The 12,205-nt window shown below is 37.7% G+C and overlaps 1 protein-coding gene across 1 annotated transcript; it reads left to right on the top strand.

Annotated features, from left to right (window-relative positions):
* The first annotated feature begins 6,358 nt into the window (after positions 1 to 6,358).
* LOC145072452 (6-phosphofructo-2-kinase/fructose-2,6-bisphosphatase-like) lies at positions 6,359 to 11,899 on the top strand. Its single transcript, XM_079018871.1, has 23 exons — positions 6,359 to 6,696; positions 7,239 to 7,302; positions 7,483 to 7,775; positions 7,852 to 8,052; positions 8,136 to 8,345; positions 8,433 to 8,522; positions 8,615 to 8,713; positions 8,998 to 9,027; positions 9,141 to 9,194; positions 9,349 to 9,402; positions 9,472 to 9,549; positions 9,657 to 9,748; positions 9,833 to 9,890; positions 9,979 to 10,053; positions 10,193 to 10,240; positions 10,376 to 10,473; positions 10,705 to 10,780; positions 10,868 to 10,930; positions 11,018 to 11,109; positions 11,201 to 11,269; positions 11,354 to 11,417; positions 11,512 to 11,577; positions 11,703 to 11,899. The coding sequence occupies exons 1-23, from the start codon at positions 6,511 to 6,513 to the stop codon at positions 11,778 to 11,780; spliced, it is 2,238 nt and encodes a 745-aa protein (XP_078874997.1). The 5' UTR covers positions 6,359 to 6,510; the 3' UTR covers positions 11,781 to 11,899.
* Positions 11,900 to 12,205: the final 306 nt, after the last annotated feature.

Genomic DNA, 12,205 nt, shown 5'->3' with positions numbered 1-12,205 from the left:
CTAAACCCTTAAAATCACTCATAAATCAACAATGGTTGCAACTATTCACTTGACTGCCGCCACCCACTTTCCTATCAACCTCACTTCTGTCAATTTTCCTGTTTGGCGCAAACAAGTTGAATCTACCCTCATCGGACTACAACTCGAAACATTCATAGATGGCAGTCAAGAACCACCAAAGAAAGAAATTGAAGACAAAGATGGAAAGAAGACAAACCCATAATACTTACCTTGGTTTCGACAAGACCCAATCCTCATCAGTGCACTCCTTGGAAGTTGCTCTGAATCAATTCAACCACTCATCTCTTCTGCCAGCACTGCTAGAGAAGCCTGGGTAAGACTAAATTCAAGTTATGCTAGCGCCTCAAGGTCACGAATTATTTCCTTAAAATCTAAATTGGTGAAGAACCCCAAAGGAAATCGATCAATCACTGATTTTCTTCAAGATATGCGGTCTATTGCTGATGACCTAGCCCTAGCCCAAAACCCAATTTCTGAAGAAGATCTCATGGTGCATATCTTGTCCCAATTAGGCGATGAATATGCCAATATGGTCGCAGCCATCAAAGTAAGAGAAACCGCCCTCTCCTACTCTGAATTGTTTGAGAAGCTAATCGATTTTGAAAGAGGACTCAGCGAAACTTCACACAGTCCGACATCCTCCCTGATCACCGCCAACTACACTTCTCGACAACCAGGTCGCCAAATATACACAGGGCCCAACTCAACGTACCCAAAAACCTAATCTCAATACCCAGCAACGAGGCCCAAATCGTCCTCCATGGGCTAACTCTCAATCCAACAACAATCGCCAAAACCCAAACCGCAGCTCCACTTACTGCCACTATTGCAATATCCCAGGTCATCCAACAAAAGAATGTCGCAAGCTATCCAGGTTCCTTTGTGAAAACAACATCTCAATCACAGCCAACCCAACACCACTCCCTGTTGCAAACGTGACCACCGCAGGCCCTACCACATCGCAACCTACCTGGTTGTTTGACACAGGAGCCTCCAACCATATCACTTTTGACCCCTCAAATCTTCACTCTGTCTCTGAATACGGGGGACCTTATGAAATTCAACTAGGAAACTGTACATCACTACCAATTTCACACATTAGCTCAACACACATAAAAACATCATTTACACCTCTTTCTTTACCTAATATTTTGTGTGTTCCAAACTTAAAAAGAAACCTTATTTCTGTTGCTAAACTATGTAAAACTAACATGGTTTCTGTTGAATTTTTCTCCTCTCATTTTATTGTGAAGGATCTTCGCACGGGGGCGTGTCTACTATGGGGGGAGAACATTGATGATGTTTATCACACCACCATCTCATCTTTACATCAACTAAACTTCATCACTACCAAAAAGTCGCTTGATTGGCATCACAAGCTAGGCCATCCATCCATCAAAGTCTTCAAAACCATTGCTGCCAGCCTAGGTCTAAATTCTAAAATAATGTTGAACTCCAATGTTCATTGTTCTTCCTGTGCGGTTAATAAAAGTCATAAATTGCCCTTTGGGCCAAATTCTTTTGTTGCCACCAAACCTTTACAGCTAATTTACTCAGATGTATGGGGTCCAGTTAAACAATCCATTGATCACTTCACTTATTATGTCATATTTGTTGACTTCTATTCCAAATATGTCTGGCTTTACCCAATGCAACACAAGTCTGATGTTGCTAAATTATTCCCTCAATTTAAAATCTTAGTTGAAAAATTCTTCAATCAACAGATTGTATCCCCTTTCACAGACAATGGAGGAGAGTACATTGGCTTACTCCCTTTCTTACAATCTCATGGAATATCCCATTACAAAATCCCACCACATACGTCTGAACAGAACGGGATAACCGAAAGGCGTCATCGACACGTAGTTGAAACGGGTTTGTCCCTGCTCCACTATGCTAAACTTCCAATGGAATACTGGTCCCATGTTTTTCAAACTGCACTCTACCTCATAAATCGTCTACCGTGACACCTAACCTCGCAAACAAAAGTCCCTATCAGCTTCTCTTCAATAAAACTCCATCCTACTCCAAACTAAAGCCATTTGGCTGCTTCTGTTACCCATGGCTCAAACCATATACCACCTCCAACTTCAACCTCGCTCCTCACCTTGTCTATTTATTGGCTATTCCACTTCTAAATTTGCATACAAATGTCTCGACCTTACCACCAACCGCCTTTATCACTCTCGTCATGTGCAATTCATCGAAGACAGCTTCCCATTTCATGAGCATTCACACTCCTACACCTTGCCCGCAGCTCACGAATTCCATCCAGGTTCAACAATTCCCTCTCCAGTCTCAACCACCTCATCCTACTCTCCCTATCCTACCTCAACCACTGATAGCTTCATTTTATTTACTTATTTTTATAGTTTATTTTAGTACATTTCATTCGCATTTTAGTTAACTTTCATGCATATTTTCCCTTTTGTTATTTTTATGACCATTTCGGGGTACTTTCTAGTTTCTTGAGCATTATTGCAGATTTTCTTGGAAACTAGCGGGGCGGCACTCTTGCGAGGCGATTGGGCTTGAAGGGAATTGGAGATTTCATGCTTGATGGCTATGAAGGTAATTCATGGGGTGGACTTGTCAACTGCTTGAAGGCTTGGAAGAATTGAGCTTTAAATTTGAAAGATGCGGGGGAACATTCAAGCGTATGAAAATTATTAATCGGGCGAGTTCACGAGCTTTAGAGGATTGAGAGAGGTCAAATTGGGCTTTAAATGAAGAAAAACTTGAAGAAAATGGGCTAGGAGGTGATTGGATTCGATCTGGGCTAGTGGGATATGCTTTAGAGGCCCAAAATCTCAAAGGAGCCCATGTCAGGTGCCACCCGCGCAACCCACCCGCGCAGCAGCACGCGGGTCGCGCAAGGCCCTGCAGGGGCAATTTCGGAAATCCTTCTTTTGGGCTATTTGAGGAAGGTTGGTGCCCATCTTTTGCATACTCTTGAACCCCCGATTTTTGAAGATTCTCTCTGGAGTTTTGGGGACTTTTGAAGGCCAAGAACCCTTGAAGAACATCATATTTTTACCTCTTGATTCTTGCTTAATGTTTGGTACAAATTTCTCTAACTTTGTTTCTTTGTGTTTAGCCATGCTTGGCTAAACTAATCTTGGTTGACTTTTGTTTAATCCTTTGAACTTTTGTTGAATGTTGAAGAGTCCATGAACATGTTCTTGAATCTTTATGGAAATGTTTTGTGTTTTAACATCTTATCATTACTTGTATGTTTTAGTTCATGAGTTTAAATGTGTTTGTGGTGATTAGTTGGCTAATTTCTTGATTAAGTAAAGGATCCTCAAATTAGCAAGCAACAAATGATTTTTGTGTTGATTTTACTTCACACAATCATAAAAACATTTCCTCCAACATGGTGGTGAAAGCATTTGACCCCTCTTGGATTTGGTGACTTTTTGGTTCTTAATGCTAGTGACTTTCACTAATTACATGCTATTTGGAATTAGTGACTTTGACTAAGGAAATTGTTATGAGCTTCTCTAGCCATTTCAACAATTAAGAAAAGTCTAGGTAATCTCAAGCTCCTTGGATTACTATAGCCAAATTGAGGATTTAAAACAAGTATTGCACCATTGAATTCTAATGATATGTTCATCAAAAGTCAAAGTGAGAAAACTTTAAGTCAACCATCTTTCCCTTATTGATTTTACATCAAATTCTTATTTTTGTTGCAATTGTCTATTTAAATCATAGTTAATTCTAGTTAGCATCAAGTATTCAAAACACCAAAACCCCCCATTTTATTTTTATTGTTATTTTACAAGTATTTTTACAAAGAGATTTTTCATAGAGTTAGAAATTGAACCAATCTCCGTGGATTCGATCCCTTTACCACTATACACTATTTTAGTGTGTAACATTTAGGGTTATTATTTGTGTTGGCCTCGACAACCACCAACCACACACATCCTCCATCCCAGATCCATCACTCTCTCCTACAATTCACCCTCAATCACCACCTATCACCACCATACCTCCTACTGACCAACACTCTACCCCCTCCCCAAATCACATCTCACCTAATTCTCCCTTCCCTAATTCACCTTCACCCATACTTACCTACTCTCGCCGGCCACGCCACCCATCTGCTACTTCCCCATCCACTCCCTCTCCTACAACAACATCTGAATCGCCTCCACTCACACCAAACATATCCCCAGTGTCCCCACCTTCACCACCACCTACAAAAAGAAGCCACAAACCCAACACAAAATATTTCAACTCTAACTTTATCAACACTACCGCTCTTCACCCTCTTCCTCCAATTATTGAACCCACCACTCTCAACCAAGCCATGAAAGACCCTAGGTGGTGTGCAGCCATGGATCACGAATTCAATGCACTCATGCAAAATGGAACTTGGGAGCTTGTTCCTCCCAACACTCAACAACCAATCAGTTGTAAATGGGTCTTCCGTGTCAAACGAAACCCAGATGGTTCCATTCAAAAATACAAAGCACGGCTTGTTGCAAAGGGATTTCTCTAACAATTTGGAAAAGACTACTTTGAAACCTTCAGTCCTGTTACTAAACCTGTCACCATTCGTACCATCCTCTCCATTGCTCTCTCCCAGAACTGGCAACTACGACAGTTGGATGTCAATAATGCCTTCCTACATGGCACTCTCCATGAAAAAGTCTTCATGACTCAACCGCCTGACTTTGTGCACCCTCAATTTCCAAATCATATCTGCAAGCTACGAAAATCTCTCTATGGGCTTAAACAAGCCCCACGAGCATGGTACATGGAACTTACCCAATTTCTGCTTAATTCCGGTTTTCGCAAATCAATGGCCGATGCTTCCCTTTTCATCTACAATCACAATGGAATAACATCTTATTTCATGGTCTATGTGGACGACATCGTCCTAACCGGAAACAATCCCTCCTTTCTCAATCACTTCACTAAAACTCTTGCCACTCAATTCTCCATCAAAGACCTTGGACCTCTTCACCACTTCTTAGGAATTGAAGTCATTTCAACTCCAAATGGCCTCTTCCTCTCTCAACATCGACATATCCAAGACCTCCTAACTCAATTTCGCATGGATGGTGCAAAAGATGTTGCCACTCCCTTAAACTCATCAATTGTTCTCTCACTCGTCGATGGCTCCCCAACCGTTGATCCAACACCTTACCGGAAACTTGTGGGCTCCCTACAATACCTTGCGTTTACTAGACCTGACATATCCTTTGCGGTCAATCATCTCTTTCAATTTATGCATTCACCCACACAGACCCATTGGCAAGCGTTAAAAAGAGTCCTTCGCTACCTTAAAGGTACCATTCATCATGGTCTCTTTCTAAACAAAGGATCTAATCTCGATCTTAAAGCCTTCTCTGATTCTGATTGGGGCGGTGTAACTAATGGTTGTCGCTCTACGACAGCATATATTATATATCTTGGATCCAACATCATCTCTTGGCGTTCAACACGTCAAAAATCGGTCTCCCGTTCATCAACCGAGGCTGAGTACAAGGCATTAACTAATGCTGCTGCTGAAGTCACATGGGTTCAACATCTGTTACATGATCTTGGTCTAAAATCCACTGCACCACCTACCTTGCTTTGTGACAACACTGGTGCCACGTATGTATGCGCCAATCCAGTATATCACTCCCGGATGAAACATGTTGCCTTAGACTACCATTTTGTGCGTGAACGGGTACAAGATGGCTCGTTACGTGTTCTACATATCAACTCCTCCGATCAGCTTGCTGATGCTCTCACCAAGCCTTTGGGACACACAGTCTTTCTATCTCTTCGTTCCAAGATTGGAGTCTACGATGGATCCTCCATCTTGCGGGGGCGTATTACGAAGATCACAAAATAAAGCTTATACATGTATAGTCTTAGCTGTCATCTAACTGTACATAGGGTGTCATATTAATATTGATGCTTTCCTGTAATCTCAATTAGCTCATTTCCATATATGTATTATTGGCTATAAAAGTCACTGTAAAGATCAATAATAAACACGCATTTTTCAGTATCACCAATACCTTCGTACCTACCAAATGGTTTAGATGCATTCAAGACATTTTTTTCTTTTTAAAGTGCTCGATAAAATAACCGTTGTATTAAGATAAAAACTATGGACTCAAACCATCAAAACAAAGGTTTACTCGATTCAAGACAAACTCAACATCACTACCAAGCCAACATGATTTGATGACGAGGCCACGAGGGATAATTTGATGCTTCGGACCGGTCGCCGCGCGGTTCCACCTGGAACTGGCCGGCCCCACCGCAAAAATTCTCAGCCTCCAATGCAAAACACAACTGCTCACCACACCAGTCTTCTGATTCTTATCGAAACCTCCATCTCACAATTTCAATCTATTCAAATATGATTGATATCACTCGTGTTTCTTGTTTAATTTCAAGAAAACCCATCTGGGTTCTCTTCTAAAATCGTTAATTTAAAGATTGATATTCCAACGTTTACTGAACCACAAGTTCACAATGGGAACTGGTTCATCAAGGCACTTTGACAGTAGCGCTCATGGCAGTGGAGAAGAGAAAGATGACCATGGCGGTGGTCAACTCTATGTCTCTCTAAAGATGGAGAACTACAATCTCAAAGGAGACCTTGTTCCTCACGTCTATGGCTCCGTCCCTCTCGTTGGTTCTTGGGATACCTCCAAAGCTGTAAGTTTACCCTTCTTCTTCTAGAAGGTTTATTACAGAAGAGCAAAGCTTTTAGTTTATGAAGTTGTAATGTTTGATTATTTGGCTGGTATTTTGCTCCAATGCAACTTATAATTCTGTTTGTGTTTAACTTCCATGGAAACCTATTTGCTTCCCCTCTTCAATATCCATTTTTTTTTCTTTGGTAATTTTTCTTTCAATATCCTATTTATGGTTTTTCCTCAATATCCATGTTTCTAATGTTAATAACTATTCTGTATTTAGCTTTGATCGAAACCTATATGCAGTCTTTCTTAATACCCGTGTGCCTGATTTTGATGAACTTTTATATTTAGCTTCCATTGAAACCTATTTATAGTCCTTTTTGCATATCCATGTCCTTAATCTTTGATAATTTTCTTTATATTTAGCTTCCATTTAAACCACTTTATACCCCTTTTCAATACCCGTTTCGATTTTTGTTATATTTAGCTTCCATTCAAACCTATTTATAGTCCTTCATAGTGTTCATGTTTCTAATTATGATAATTTTCTTGAATTAGCTTCCACTGGAACGCGAATCAACCTCGATGTGGGAATTAAGTTTTGTTGTGCCTCCTAACCATGGTAATTCCTTTTTTTGTTTATCTTTCTTTGTAATTTTCTGCTTTTAGGTCCATATAATTCTCATCAATTTGAAGTCCCAATAGGGGAAATAGACCCCTTAAATCTTTAACAAAGTTGTTTATCAATTTTGGAGTCGGAAGATAAGTTATTAAGTACTATATTTGGTGTTTCTTGATTTAGAAACCTTGGATTTCAAGTTCTTACTGAAACCGAAAGACAACAATGTCCCATGCATAGAGGAGGAAGGCATAAACAGGCAGTTCATGGGGGGTACATTGCAAGGGGTTGCAAGATTAGCTGTTTTTAATTTAACCCCAGATGAGATTCTTGAGTATAGGGTAAACATCAAAACCAACAGGGTTTCACCATTTGATCTTGCTGCAAGTTGGAGAGCTTATCAAGAAAATCTTGAACCCTCAACTGTTCGTGGGATTCCTGATGTTAGTATAAATTCATTGCCTGAAGGTGTCGAGGTACTACTATTACTACTACTAATACCTTTTTCAGATGGTTGAAATGTTTATAATTCTTGAAATTATTATGATTCAGAATCAGAATGGGTCTTCAGCGAGTTTGGACCTTGATCTTGAACAATACCTAGTCCCTGCTCCTGTAACTTCTGTGGTGTATGCTGCTAATTTGACTGAGACTCCAAGGTCTTTAAAGCGTGGTGGTACTGGTGTGTTTTCAAATGCTGAAACTTCAACCAAAGATTCGGGTGTTTCTGTTGATCGTCCTGCAACCATAAAGGTTATTAATTACTTTCATCTTTAGATTATATTATATTGTTCATGAATGAATGATGACTTAATTTGATACTTTAAAAAAAATAGGAAATGGAAGTGGCTATACCGGATCCTCCAAAGTTATATCATCCACCTGGCATGGTTGAATCAAAGTCAGTGGGAACAATTTCACCCTCACAAAGACAAGAAAGTCACCGTGGAATTTTTGTGGATAGGGGGGTGGGGTCCCCTCGGTTGGTCAGATCAGCCAGTGCAGCCACTTTGACTACCGGAACTAAACGTGATCCAGGAGCTAAGGTTTGTATATTTCTTTACAAATTACAATAATGCCATCGGGTTGGATTGGATTTCTAAGTTTGTAACCTTCGAAAATTGAATGTGAAGATGCCAGCTGCTGCTGGGGCAGTTGCAGCTGCAGCTATTGCTGATCAAATGCTTGGCCCCAAAGAAGATATGCATCTTGCCATTGTCTTGGTAATCTTTTTTAATTTATGTATAAAATAGCACCAAATGTGTCATTTTCAATCTAAAATTGGAAATACTTTTTTATATTTTTTATTTGGTAGGTTGGGTTACCGGCTCGTGGCAAAACTTTTACTGCTGCTAAACTTACGAGGTATCTCCGTTGGTTAGGTCATAATACCAAACACTTCAATGTTGGCAAGGTGATTTTTTTATTTATTTATTTTTTATCATCCATTAGACCCCATTTGTTTTACATGACATGACAAAACACGTTGTACTATATTTGTCATGACTGACAGTCTGAGATTGACAGACTTGACTCTGACAATCTGAGACTGATAAAGACCGGGACTGGGACTTGCTCTTGCTTTCTCACCTTTTGCAAAAGACGTGAACGCCCTTTTCTCCCTCATCGTTGAAAATTGCCCTAGAAAGCATATGGAATCCATGGCAAATTATCTGATTGTTTTTCTTGTTGTAACAGTATCGACGGCTGAAGCATGGAACAAATCAGGTAGGTTTAATTTTTGTGAAATGTGGTTTATATGCATATCAAGAATCTCTTGGTGTTGAGATTCTACTTATTATTTTGATGGTTTTTTATTGATATTTTATCGTTGAATGCAGACTGCAGATTTTTTCCGGGGTGACAATCCTGAAGGCATGGAAGCCCGTAATGAGGTGATTTCAAAGTGATTATTGGGAGTTAAAGAATCGAAATTAGAGTCAATAATTGGATAATCATTTAAGTGAAGTTAAAACAACACCCTTTTAAAAAACGACTAATTATGGGATCTTTGTTTGCAAATAGTTTTAATACATCACATGCCACTAGGTAGCAGCTTTGGCAATGGATGACATGACAGCTTGGATGCAAGAAGGTGGCCAGGTAAGTCCTATAATTTTCAACATTTTTTCATTGTTGAAAAATGCTAAAAGCAATTTAAAATTTATTTAGGTTGGGATATTTGATGCCACAAATAGCACTAGTGAGCGAAGGAATATGCTTATGAAAATGGCTGAAGGCAAATGCAAGGTAAGATGCTGATGTCAGCGGGCCACAGTGTACCTGATTTGATTTACATCTGCTTCGGGGTTGCTGAAAGAATATATTTTTTGAATTCTATTAAACGCATGTTACAGATCATATTTCTGGAAACAATTTGCAACGATCGACAAATAATTGAAAGAAATATACGTCTCAAGATTCAACAAAGTCCCGATTATTCCGAAGAGTATGCTTACTTTTTTTTAAAAAATCATTATTTTTTATAAAAAACTTTTGCTTACATGATGAGTAAATGTATATATTTTTACAGACCTGATTTTGAAGCTGGATATCAGGACTTCAAACGACGACTTGATAACTATGAGAAGGTAGCTTTAAATTATTTTTAGTTTTTTTTTGGGTGATTTTATAGATTGTTTATTGTTGTAATTTACTATAATTATCTCTTGTGACAAGATCTATGAACCGGTTAATGAAGGATCGTATATTAAAATGATCGATATGGTTAGTGGTCATGGTGGGCAGATACAAGTAAGTTTTCTCATTTTTATTGTGGATGTGATACTTATATAATTAATTAATTATACATATGATTATTAGATGTATTACTTATATCTTATTTGTATATATATATATATATATATATATATATATATATATATATATTCAGGTGAACAATATCAGCGGATACCTTCCTGGGCGGATTGTGTTTTTCTTGGTATGTAATCAAATCTATGCCATTTTTTCCCTTTAATTTGTGTAACATCATCTTAATCCCTAACCCTAAATTATATTTTTAGATAATCTTTAAAATATTTATAAAGTATATAACCTTGGTATATTGTCTTTGCAGGTGAATACACATTTGACACCTAGACCAATTTTGCTTACAAGACATGGAGAAAGTCGTGATAACGTGAGAGCAAGAATTGGAGGCGACACTGTCTTGAGGTTTCTTGTTTCTTCTCATCTTAAATGAATATTCAATAAAATATTTAAGAAAATGATGGCACACTTGGGGAAAGCCTGACTTTCTCTATTAAGTCATTCTTTCTACATTAAGTCAAAAAAAGAAACATCCATATATAGATTGATCTAGTTTATCCTTTTGTTTGGCATTCCAGCTCTAAATGAACCTTACTTTTGACACACTTTTTGTAATCTTTTTAACTTGTTTGACAGTGGAAATGGAGAGCTTTATGCAAAAAAACTTACTAATTTTGTCGAAAAGCGACTAAAAAATGAACGTGCTGCTTCTGTAAGTATTATAATTGTTAGTATATTGCACCTTTTTATTAAAAAATTCTCAACATACAAGTTTTAATTACTATGTAATGTGACCTAGATATGGACAAGCACATTGCAACGTACAATTTTGACTGCAAATCAAATTGCTGGATTCCCAAAGGTTAGCATTAAACTTTTCTCATAACTTGCTTCTTTGATTACTTACTAATTAATTATGAAAATTATTACTTTTCTTTTTTTATTATAGATACAATGGCGTGCACTCGATGAGATAAATGCTGGTGTATGTGATGGTATGACATATGAAGAAATAAAAAAGAATATGCCCGAGGAATATGAGTATGTTTAATACGAAAAATGAATTTATATACTAATTGAGCAATTTATATAAATTTCAATTTATGTGTCTTTTTTTTTCAATTTGTTGAAGGTCCCGAAAGAAAGATAAACTTAGGTATCGATATCCTCGTGGAGAATCTTATCTTGATGTGATACAAAGGTAACACAACTAACTAATAAAAGAAACTTTGGTATTTTGTACTAATATGAAAAGACCATTATGACCTTACTTGATCTATTTTAGGTTGGAGCCGGTTATCATCGAGCTAGAAAGACAACGTGCACCGGTTGTGGTTGTATCTCACCAGGTCAAGTCAAATGACCAAATTAGCCTTCATTTTCCGCCTTTGTATTTTTATTTTTTTTCTTTAATAATATTAACGTGTGTTTCAATTATTTCAGGCGGTTTTGAGAGCGTTATATGCTTATTTTGCTGATCGCCCTTTGCAAGAAATACCGCTTATGGAGGTAATAAACAATTTTAATTTTTAAAATTTAGAAAAAAAAAAAAACATAACAAACGGTTTGTATGAATGCACATTGAATACGAAATTACGAATAATGAATAATGAATTAAATGGTTGAAATTACAGATGCCGCTTCATACGATAATCGAGATACAAATGGGAGTTACGGGTGTACAAGAGAAACGATACAAACTCATGGATTGATTCTTGATTCTTGATTCTGTTTTTATGGTTGAACGAATATAGAAATATAAAAATTTAAGAAACAATTCATGTTTAAATACTCAAGAATTATTTGTTAATCGAGAGGATTTCCTTATTTATCATGGCTCCATTTATTGTATAGAATCTTATAGATGTTATGGATTTATTATAAATCATAATCATAATCGCTAATGTCGTTAAGACGTATTGTCGTTAATTTAACGGATTTGGACATGGGTTAGCGTGGATATCAGTCGTTGGTAGATACTAAATAACTAAATAATGTATTTGTTTTTTACCTTTTTCTCCCTGAAAACATGCATGAAAGTTGGGGGAAGGTTGAAGAGGTCCTGGCGTCCTGCTTTTATTCAATTTAGTCATGGACTCATGCTGATTCCTCCATAAGAATTATGACTTTAGGATGC

The sequence above is a fragment of the Lactuca serriola genome, chromosome 9 (assembly GCF_051521515.1).
Source record: "Lactuca serriola cultivar US96UC23 chromosome 9, Lser_US96UC23_V15, whole genome shotgun sequence".
In the NCBI taxonomy this organism is placed as follows: domain Eukaryota; kingdom Viridiplantae; phylum Streptophyta; class Magnoliopsida; order Asterales; family Asteraceae; genus Lactuca; species Lactuca serriola.
The sequence above is the reverse complement of the archived record's forward strand: the minus strand, read 5'-3'. Positions and strand labels throughout refer to the sequence as shown.